The sequence below is a fragment of the Manis pentadactyla genome, chromosome 13 (assembly GCF_030020395.1).
Source record: "Manis pentadactyla isolate mManPen7 chromosome 13, mManPen7.hap1, whole genome shotgun sequence".
Lineage (NCBI taxonomy): Eukaryota > Metazoa > Chordata > Mammalia > Pholidota > Manidae > Manis > Manis pentadactyla.
The window spans coordinates 59,913,905-59,924,189 of NC_080031.1; the positions used below are offsets into that span (position 1 = coordinate 59,913,905).

At 53.9% G+C, this 10,285-nt stretch overlaps 1 protein-coding gene across 1 annotated transcript; it reads left to right on the forward strand.

Annotated features, from left to right (window-relative positions):
• Positions 1–117: 117 nt before the first annotated feature.
• Positions 118–9,365, forward strand: LOC118916109 (butyrophilin subfamily 1 member A1-like). The gene is given in 7 exon segments (XM_057490494.1): positions 118–775; positions 1,422–1,575; positions 1,577–1,752; positions 2,520–2,570; positions 3,627–3,833; positions 4,515–4,541; positions 8,690–9,365. Coding segments are annotated over 7 exon segments (1,899 nt in total). The 3' UTR covers positions 9,316–9,365.
• The last annotated feature ends 920 nt before the right edge of the window (positions 9,366–10,285 follow it).

Here is a 10,285-nt window from a genome sequence, read left to right on the forward strand (position 1 = left end):
TCCCAGGTCGTTTTTCCTTTGCTCCTGTTAGGTCCCTGGTAGTGCCTTGTGTCCCAGGAAGGCAGAGACAGACAGACAGAGACAGGGAGGGAGACGCAGAGACCTGGAGGAGAACTAATGCAGCCGCCTGGCACCGACGCCGGGGCTTGGGTCTCTGCCTGGCAGGCATGGCGCAGACGCGTGGTCAGGACGCCCTTCCGCGCGGCCGCTCTCTCACCCTTCTGCTCCTGCAGCTCCTGGCCTGCGGCGTCCCTGCGAACGGTAGGGGAGCGCCCGCGTTGCAAGGGACGCCCGGCAGCGGGAGGGGAGCTCAGCCCGGAGCCGCCTGTCAGCTCGGGGTTCCAGACGTCGCTGCAGGGGCCGTGGGCGTGCCCCGCAGGGCCCCTCCGGCCTCACCAGTTCTCTGGCATCTGCCCCCAAGGGAGAGCCGACTTCGCGGTGCTGGCGCCAAGCCAGCCGATTCTAGCTGTGCTGGAGAAAGATGCGGAGCTGCCCTGTCACCTGTCGCTCAACATCAGCGCCGAGGACATGGAGCTGCGGTGGTACAGGGACCAGCCTTCCCCCGCAGTGCACGTGCACAGGGCGGGCCGGGACGTGCAGGACGAGCAGATGGCGCGGTACCGGGGCCGGACTACGTTCCTGGGGGCGCGCCTGGCCCAGGGCTGGGCCGCCGTGCGGATACACAATGTCACCTTGGCTGACAACGGCTCGTTCCGCTGCTGCTTCAGGGACGGTGCTGCGTTTGAGGAGGCCACGCTGTGGCTCAGGGTGGCAGGTGGGCCGGTGGGCTCCCCAAGGCCAGTCCTGCTCCAGGTCCCCAGGACCCAGGGCCTGAACAGAGCTTCCCCCCGGGCGCCGCAAGTCTGCCCCATGTGCCCTGCCCGACCTGTGCCAAGGGAATGGGTCCCTGGGTGGCCCTTCCTTCCTGATTTCCCTCCTACTGCCCAGTGCCTGGGAGGGGAGGAGGGACAGAGACAGAGAGACAGACAGAAAGACACACAGAGAGAGAGAGACAGAGACAGGGAGACAGAGAGTCAGAGGAGGAAAGATAGAGTATTGGACAAAAACAGGGAGACTGAGACAGACTGGGAAACAGAAACAGGACAGACAGAGACACAGGACAGAGAGACATACAGAGACAGATTATTCAACAGACACAGTAAGAGAGAGGTACAGATAGACAGAAAGAAAGGAACAGAGATACAGGGGCAGAGACAGAGAAAGACAGAGTAAGAGGCAGACAGTGACACTAATTTTGCAGTACAGGAAAGGTATTCAATCTCCGTGAGCCTTTCCTGTTTTGTTCTGTCCTCTGGGAATGAGGGTAACATATCTTGGAAATAAATACAACACAGGATGAGTAGTTCGTGACAAATCCCCAGCACCCACTGGAAATTCTCCAGGTCTGTGACTCCTGACAGAAGCGGCTGTGGCTGCAGAGATTGGAGGGGGCCTCTCTCCCCACAGGCATGAGCTCAGAGCCCAGGATATCCGTGCATGTGGCCCACACAGTGTCTGGGCAGAGTGCACCTCGGCAGGCTGGTATCCGGAGCTCCAGGTGGAGTGAAGGGAACTCGGGACAGACCCTGCCTTCTGTGACCAACCTGTCAGCCTTGCCAATCACCTGCCTCCTGGCCATGGTGTCCAGGGTGACCGTCCAGGACAGGGCTGTGGCAGGCCTCTCCCACTCCGTCTTCCACACCCTCCTGAAGAGCACAGTGGCTGAAACCCACGTGCTGGGTGAATGTTCTGGTCCGTGCTCTAATCCCCAGATGCCGAGATAGCAGGAGGGCCACAAGGCCTGCAGCAAGAAGGGATGTGTGACAGGCTCCTGCTAGCAGCCTGGAGGAGCAGTGGGAGAAATGCAGTATTGGGGTGCTGATTACTGAGGCAGGGCAGCACTGGCATGTAGAGCTTTGCCTTCCAGGGGAAAGATGTTGCCCCACATTCATTTTTCTTTTGTTTTTTTAATAGACTACTTTTTGGAGCAGTTTCAGGTTCCCTGTAAAATTGAGGGAGGCCACAGAGGGTTCCCACTGATCCCTGCCCGCACATGCACAGCCTCCCCCATTTTCAACATGCCCACTGCATAGTCTGTTCATTGCAGCTGATGGACCTACACGGACCATCACTGCCACCAAGAGCCCAGAGTGCACGTTAAGGCCCTTCTGGGTGTTGCCCATTCTGTGGGTTTGGACAAACATGTAAGGACATGTGTCCAACATGTGTCACATGGCCCTAAAAATCCCCCACATTCCCCCTGTTTATTCCTCTCTCACCTGTAGCCCCTGGCCACCCTGATGTGTTTAGTCCCCACCGTCTTGCCTTTTCCAGAATGTCAGGTGGCTGGACTCACAGACCGTAGCTCTCTTAGGCTGGCTTCTGTCACTTACTAATATGCCTTTAAGCTTCCTCCGCGTCTTTTTGTGGCTTGATAGCTCCTTTCTGTTTTTGTTTTTCTTTTCATGCTTTTTTTAAAATTGAGATGTAATTCACATGTAAGTTTATATTATTTTCAGGTGTACTACACAGTGATTCAATGCTTGTACATACTGCAAACGATCACCACAGTAAGTTTAATTATGTCTGTCACCAGACACGATTACCAAATTTGTGTTAAGACATACTTCCTTAGCAAGTTTCATATATGCAATGCAGTATCTTTAACTGCAGTCACTGTCCTGTATATCCATCCCCAGGACTTACTTAATAACTGGAAGTCTGTACCTTTGGACCCCCACTCACCCATTTCACCCACCCCCCTGCTCCTGCCTTTAGCAACAACCTATCTGTTCTCTGTACCAATGAGCTTGTTTATTGTTTTTTGTTTAGTGTTTGCATATAAGTGAAATCACATGGTGTTTGTGTTTCTCTACCTGCTTTATTTCACTAAGCATAATACCCTCTAGGTCCATCTATGTTGTTGTAAATAGCAGGATTTCTTTCTTTTTATGGCTGGGTAATATTCCATTGTGTGTGTGTACCACATCTTTATCCATTCATCTATTGATGGTCACTGAGTTGCTTCCATATGTTGGCTATTGTAAATAATGCCACAGTGAACATGGGGTGCATATGTATTTTTGAGTTAATATTTTCATTTCCTTTGGATATCTACCCAGAAGTGGAATTGCTGGATCAGATGATATTTCTATCTTTAATTTTTGAGGCGCTTTCCTACTGTTCTCCATGGAGGCTGCACCAATAGCTCTTGTCTCTTTAGTGTTGAATAATATTCTGTGGTCTGAATGGACCACAGTCTTTTTATCCACTCACCTACTGATGGACATCTTGGTGGCTTCCAAGTTTAACTGTGTATAAAATTTTCATTTCTGACTTATTTCAAATGCACAGAAAGTTTGCAAGAGTAAGGTAGATAATTCTGTGCACTGTTCGCCCAGATTCACTGGATGCCTGAGCACCTGCCACATTTCGTCTGCCACTTCTCACATTCTCCCCTTGCATCTGACCAGATCTATCTACACAAATGCACACGCTGTTTTTCTAAATCATTTCATAGCTTATGAACACCGTGCCCCCAACCCATGACCCCTGTAGCGCGTATGTCTTGTGAGCACAGATGCTCTGTCACCATGCTGTCCCTGACTCCCTGGAATCTGTTCCAGCTCCCGTTTCTGAAAAGGCCCCATCCATGGCAGTAGTGCTGTCTCTGGCCCTTGCTGCCGTGGGGCTTGCCGCAGCTGGGATCACCTGCCTCTTCTGGAAGTGTTGGAGGAAAAAGAACAGAAAGTGGCTGGATGAAGGGGAAGGGCTCGGAGGAGCAGATAAGCAGGGACGGCAAGCCAGCAGGAATGGAGACCCAACATTCCGAGGTACGTCCCCCTCCAGCAGGACAGACCTACCCTTCCACCCCCAGAGCGCCCACGTGAACTTTTGCATGAGGCTTTCCCTCGTGTCCTCAGATGCAGTAGGATAGGAAAGCTGTGCCAGCTTGGGCAGGGGGACTGCCCAGCCCTCTGTCTCTGAGAGATCCCAGCTATTCTTCACTGGGTGTTTTGGGAAGGCTGGTGCATCTCCCTCTCAGAAATGGATCTGAGATTCAGCCCCAGGGTGTCCATCATTTGGGGGTGATGATAGCAATGATCAAGTACGGGAGGTGCCAGGCACAGGGAGGGGTGCGCTGTCACAGGCATTAGGGGTCTCATCAGTGCTGACTTGACCACATGCCCACTCACCCCGCTCCCTGCCTCCTGCCCATCTCAGGAGCTGGGGACTTGCTCATAGACGTCAGGCCTGAATTCAGGGGGCAGAGCATACCCGTCCCTCGGCTGGCTTTAAAGCCTGCCTATGACACACATAGGAAGGCTGAAGGAAACTATGCTCCACAGCTTTCCCGAGGAATAAAGTGGCCTCCATTACATGTTACAGGGCACTGAGGGGCATGTGTCTGTTCCTGTCTCTCAGGGAGAGACTGGACTTACCTCCCTAGAATGAGAGTTGGCCCCACTTGCCAAGCTCAGCTCCATGTTTCACATCTTTCTGTGTCATTGCAGGCTGGGGAGAGGATGACGTCATCGATGGTGAGGGCCCTTCTGGAGGCTCAGAGCCTCTGCTCCCCCGGCCACCCCCAGCCCATCCCTGCCCTGCTCCCCAAAAGCAAGGGCAGCCAGAAGCACAGACCTAATCCCACCCAGAGGGGTGACAGGGTGGGGGCCCTGCCACCACACATGGTCTCCAGCAAAAGGAAAGGGGAGACAGGGCCCTCTGTCAAGGGCATGTAGGTCTTTGCTTTTGTTCCTCACAAATGCATGTCTGATAGGAAAAGTGCAAGAAGTTCTGAGTTACAAGGGTGGTGAGGCAGGTGGACAAAAGATACCAGGGGGCAAATCCAGGCCATGTCTCGTTTTCAGCCTGCACTCCAATGCTCATTGCTGTGTCTGTGTGTGCATGCATGTGCATGTGTGTTGCATACACATGTGTACCTTGCACACATGTGTGTGTATGCTGTGTGTTCGTGTGTGTATGTGTGCATGGACAAGTTGTGTGTGTGCATGTGTATGTGCGCATGTATTGTGCCATATGTGTATGTGTTCAATGAGTCTTCACATGTGCATGCTTCTCACGTGTGCATGCTTCTATTCCGGGTGCAGAAATGCTGTGCTAGGTGCTGGTGAGTGGCAAGCCAGGTCCTTATAAGTGTTGGGGTTACCTTGACTCTTTTTCATTTTTCTGAGGCCTGGAGAACATGTGTGTGCATAAATTCTGCATTCATGTCTGTTCCTTCATGTGTGTATTCTGTACACACAGTAAGAGTCTTGCCTGTGGTGGATGCTAGGAGGGTCTGCTTTTCTGAGGCTCTTGGGGAACACTGCTCCCACGGAGGGTGTAGAAACCAGTGACACAGACCCAGGACATGACCTAGGTGGGCGGCGTAGGGTGTGGAGGGGAGAGTGCATCTGTGGAGGGGTGCCCCCAGGACCAGGAGAGGAAGAAGCAGCAGGCACAAGAGAGGCCAGTGAGAGCGCCCAGCCAGACACGGCGACCTGCTGAAGGGCTGAGAGGACAGAGCAACCATTCATCCGCTCACTTACTCACCTACAGTCATGACCGAGCGCCTCCCTTGCCAGCTGCCAGTTATTTATTAGCGTCCTCACAGGGCATAGAATCTGTGCAGGGCTGCAAGCCCTAAACCAGTGGCATTTTTTATTGGACCTGGAATACATCAGGGTACATATAGGGACAAAATGGAACACAGCAAGGCCAGGACAACATTTATGCAACATCTCTGGGCTCCTTAGCACTGGCGGGCTGGCAACACTCACATGGAGACAGCCCTCAGCGTTGGGAGAACCGGGGTGGAGGCAGCTCCCCCGAGGCAGTGGGGAAGGCCTGAAGAGAAATGAGGCAAATTTGCACCAACGAGGTGGAAACTCACTCGGACCTCTGAAGACTGAGGTGTTTTCAGATACCCACGTGGAGACACCAAATAAACCACTGGATGTACCAGTCTCAAGCTCCTAGCGGAAAAGTTGGACTGGAGATGGAAATTCGGCACCCACCGCATATATCTGGCATTTCAAATGAATGTCCACAAGATTTGGGAAGTCACTCTATGATCTGCTCAATTTCTCTGGAAACTTGAAAGTATACTTTAAAATTTTCTTTGGGAAAAAGAATAATATTTCAAAAACAAGAAGATACAGGACAAAGAAGAAAGATCCAGGACTGAGGCTTGGAGAACCCCAGGGTTTGAAGGTCTGTTTGAGCAGGATGACTCCTGGCAAAGGAATCGCAACAAAGGGACAGGGTGGCGGGAGGGACTGAAATCCAGAGATAAGAGTGTCTGGGACTGTGTGTCTGATGCAGCTGAGAGGTGGAGACGAGACAAGGAACGTGACCCGAAAGCACCGGCAGGTCTGGTGGGTGAAGGGAGGCCCCCCTCCCACGGGAAACCCTGGGTAGAAGTTGTCAGAAGTACTGTCCGCTTGGCTGAGCTGAAAATCGGACAGTGGGGAATCCAGGTAAGTCTCTAGTCTGGGCTTGGTTCGGTTTGCTTAACCTTGGTTAGGTTTGCTGTCTAAAAGGAACGATCCTGTGTGAAGAGACAGGAAGCCTACAGGGGTCGAGGACGTGAGTGCGGAGAAACAATCCCATAGGGAAGGCTTGTGGCAGCGGGCAGGCTGGGCGGGGGCCGAGGAGTGGGGGCCCAGCGCGGGGTCGCTGAGGCTCCGCTGTCGGATCCAGACGCTCCTCTGGCTTTCAGAAGGAGCATCATTGGGAAGAGTTCCGGGCCAAGGGCAATAATGATCCATAAGCAAAACATCGGCACCAGACAAGAAGAGAAGGGAAATGATGACAGAAGAGGGAGGAGGCGGTGGACATAGGAGGCCCGGACCCAGGGGGAGGCAGGTCCTCATGGACATGGAGTTTGGCAGGGATGCTGACAAGACCCCCGAATGGCACACCCTCTGTGGAGTGGTGTAGCGGTTATTCAGAAACTGAAACATTCAGCTTCCCTGCAATCCCTGCAATTTCAGTCCTGGACACAGACCCTAGAGAAATGAACATGTCTGCAGAAAGACTAGGATAAGAATGTTCTTAGCAGCCTCTTTCGTAATCGCTAAAAACTAAGAACAATCCTGCTGTCCATCCAGTGTGGGCATGGATGAGCACCTGAATGCTGTTTAGCAATTAAAAAGGAAAAAAAACTACCAGAAAAGGGCATGATTGGGAAGTTGGCAAAATTGGAATGAGGTCTGGAGATAGTTGAACAGGTTTTGCATTGATTCATCTTCTGGTTTGGGTTCTTCTATGGTGATTATGCAAGATGTTGTCATAGGCGTATTCTTTATGCTAGTTTCCAACTTCTTTGTAAGTCTGAAACTATATTTTTATGTGAAAAATATTTTTTTAATGATAAGAGGGTTTGGAATAGAAGGAGCCAGGCTAATTGTCCAGCCAGGGAGTTGGTGTTGGATGTAATGGAGATGGGATGTGGCTGAGCTCCATCCACATGGCTCAGACTCTACAGAGAAGGGTTTGGGTGGGAATTCAGGAGCAGCAGCGAGGGATTGGGGGGTGGGGGTGGAATAAACAGTCTCTGCTAGAAAGTGAAAGGGAGCGGGATTCCATCCAGCAAGGAGGTGCAGGGACCTTGGGGAGAAGCTGGTTTAGATGGTTGGAGGGCCGACAGGACGGAAGCTCAGGAAGCGTGAGTGCTCAGACATCCAGGTGGGACCCAGTGAATGGAGGCCTAGGACGGATAGGGTAGTGCTGGCTCTAGTGCTGGACCCCAAGTTTCTGTTGTTGAGAAGGCAGCTCCCCAAAGGCTGGTCTCCAATGCCCTCCTGGAGCGTAGACAGGCCCTCCCGGGTTGCATGCTGGGGGCCTAGGAGATCCGAGGACCAGGGCTGAGAGAAGTGGGAGGCTTTGGAAGACCTTTGCCTCAGCTGGTAGGGCTGAGGTGCCGCCCAGGGCTCCCCAGACGGGACCCTGCAGTGGTTGGCGGCACAGCTGAAGCAACACTCATAGGGTACCCCCACCTCCCATATCCCCCATGTGCCCCGTGTCCCTCCATGTCCCCCAGAGTCCCCCCACATCCCATGTCTCCCCATGTCCTCCCTGTCCCTGTGTCCTTTCATGTTCCCCTGTGTTCCCCCATGTCCCCATGTCCCCCGTGTCCTCCCTGTCCCCCTGTATCTCCCCATGTTCCCCTATCCTCCACCTCCATGTTCCCATATCCCCTCATGTCCCTGTGTCCCCCCATGTCCCCATATCATCCCATGTCCACCTGTATCCCCTCATGTTCTCACCATCCTTCCCTGTCCACCCATGTCCCTCTGTGTCCCCCCATGTCCTCATGTCTTCTTATGCCTTCCTATATTTTGTCTGTTTCTGTCTCTCTGTCTTTCTGTGTCTCTGTCTCTCCCTGCTCTGTCTCTCTGCCTCTGTTTGTTTCTGTCTCTGTCTCTCTGTCTCTGTCTGTCTCGCACGCACTGTGAGGTGGGCCCTGGCAGTGTGTGCCTGCCATATCTCAGTCCGAGGATGCCCCTGGCTCCCACCTGCTCTGGGAGAGGCTGTCTGTTCGGAGTCCTGAGCAGAAAGCTGGGCAGCAAAGGGATTTCCAGGGCAGCTGCAGCCCCCTTGCCCAGATCCCCAGGGTCCCCTCTGTGTGGGAGTGTAGCTCAGGGGCCTGAACCCTCAGCCTTACCTTTGCCTCTTCCCACAGTGAGCCCATCCCTGGACCCTGACTCCGCGAGCCCCAGACTCGCACTGTCTAAGAACAGGAAGAAAGTGAGGCGGCTGTTCTTTGCCCAGGAGCTGCCGGAGAAGCCTGGCTGGTTTGACCAGGACCCCTGCGTGCTGGGCCAAGAGAGATTCTTGGCTGGGAGATATTACTGGGAGGTCCAAGTGGGGCTGAGGAAAGCTTGGAGCCTGGGAGTGTGTCTGGAGAGCTTAGATCGGAAGGGAAGGGTCCCCAAGGCTCCCCAGCATGGGATCTGGGCCCTGGAGCTGTACAAGAAGGAGTTCTGGGCCCTCACCTTCCCGAGGGTTCTCCTGCACCCACCGGAGCCCCTGCATCAGGTGGGGGTCCTCCTGGACTGCGATGCCGGCACAGTCTCCTTCTACAGCGTGGATGACAGAGCCCTCATCTACATGTTCTCTGGACTCCCCTCCTCAGTTCCTCTGCGGCCATTCTTCTGCCTCTGGACACATGACCGCCAGCCCCTGACTATCTGCTCAGAACAGCAGCCGCCAGAGGTTCAGGGGCAGGCCCTCCGACGGAGCCGACATTCTCCCTGCCCCAGCCTGGCCCAGTTCTTTGGGACCTGTGTCCAGTCCCCTAGGTCCTAGCTCGGCCACATTCAGGGGTGCAGCTTTGTGAATTATCCTGCCTTATCTTCATTTTCTCCCCTGTAAGATGATGACAATATATTATGGTCTGAATTGTGTCCCCCCAAAATTTGTATGCTGGAGCCCCACCCACCACCACTCTACCCCGACCTCAGAGCAGGGCTGTGTTTGGAGATGGGCCTTTGCAGAGGTGAGTAAGGTAAAATGAGGTCACCAGGGTGGACCTGCTCCCATAGGACTGGGGTCCTTAGAAGATTAAGACACAGACACAGAGGAGAGGAGGGGGCAGGGGGAGAAGGGGGCATCTGCATGCCCAGGAGAGAGGCCCCGGGAGGAGCCAGCCTGCCAGCACCGAATCTCAGAGTTCAGCCTCCAGGATGGGGAGGGTAAAGGTCTGTTTGGGCTGCCTGCCTGTGGCGTTTGTTAAGCAGCCTGAGATGACACACACTTCACATTGTTCCACACCATTGAGGGATTTTGTGAAATGTAATTAGGGGCACAGGTAAAACACTGAGCCCAGTGCCAGGCATGTTGTGGTTGCCCAGTGAATACCAACCTGCCCTTTACAACAAGCCCAGATATCTGGTCTACCTTGGGTCCCTCTTTACCTCCTGCTCCAAGTCAGTGCAGCGCCACATGGAGGCTAAACCAAAGATTCCAGGGCTTCCAGGCTTGCCCCTGGCATTGGCCAGCATCCAGCAGGGACAGAGGCCACACAGAGGGCAGTTTGACAGAGAGAACAACTGGATGTAAGTGTTAACTAGGAACCCCAGAGCTCAGACAAGGAGGGAACACCACCAGTGGGCAGAGCTCATGCTGCCAGAAGCCCTTTCCACCCTGGGTCTGGGGATGGGGGACACTGGGAAGAGCCCAGGAGGTTCAGGAGAGGCTGCGCAGACTCTGCAGGGAGGCCAGTTCCATGAGTGCTGAGAAAATGCAAGAGGGCCCAGCGCTGGGAGGCCAGGGGGCC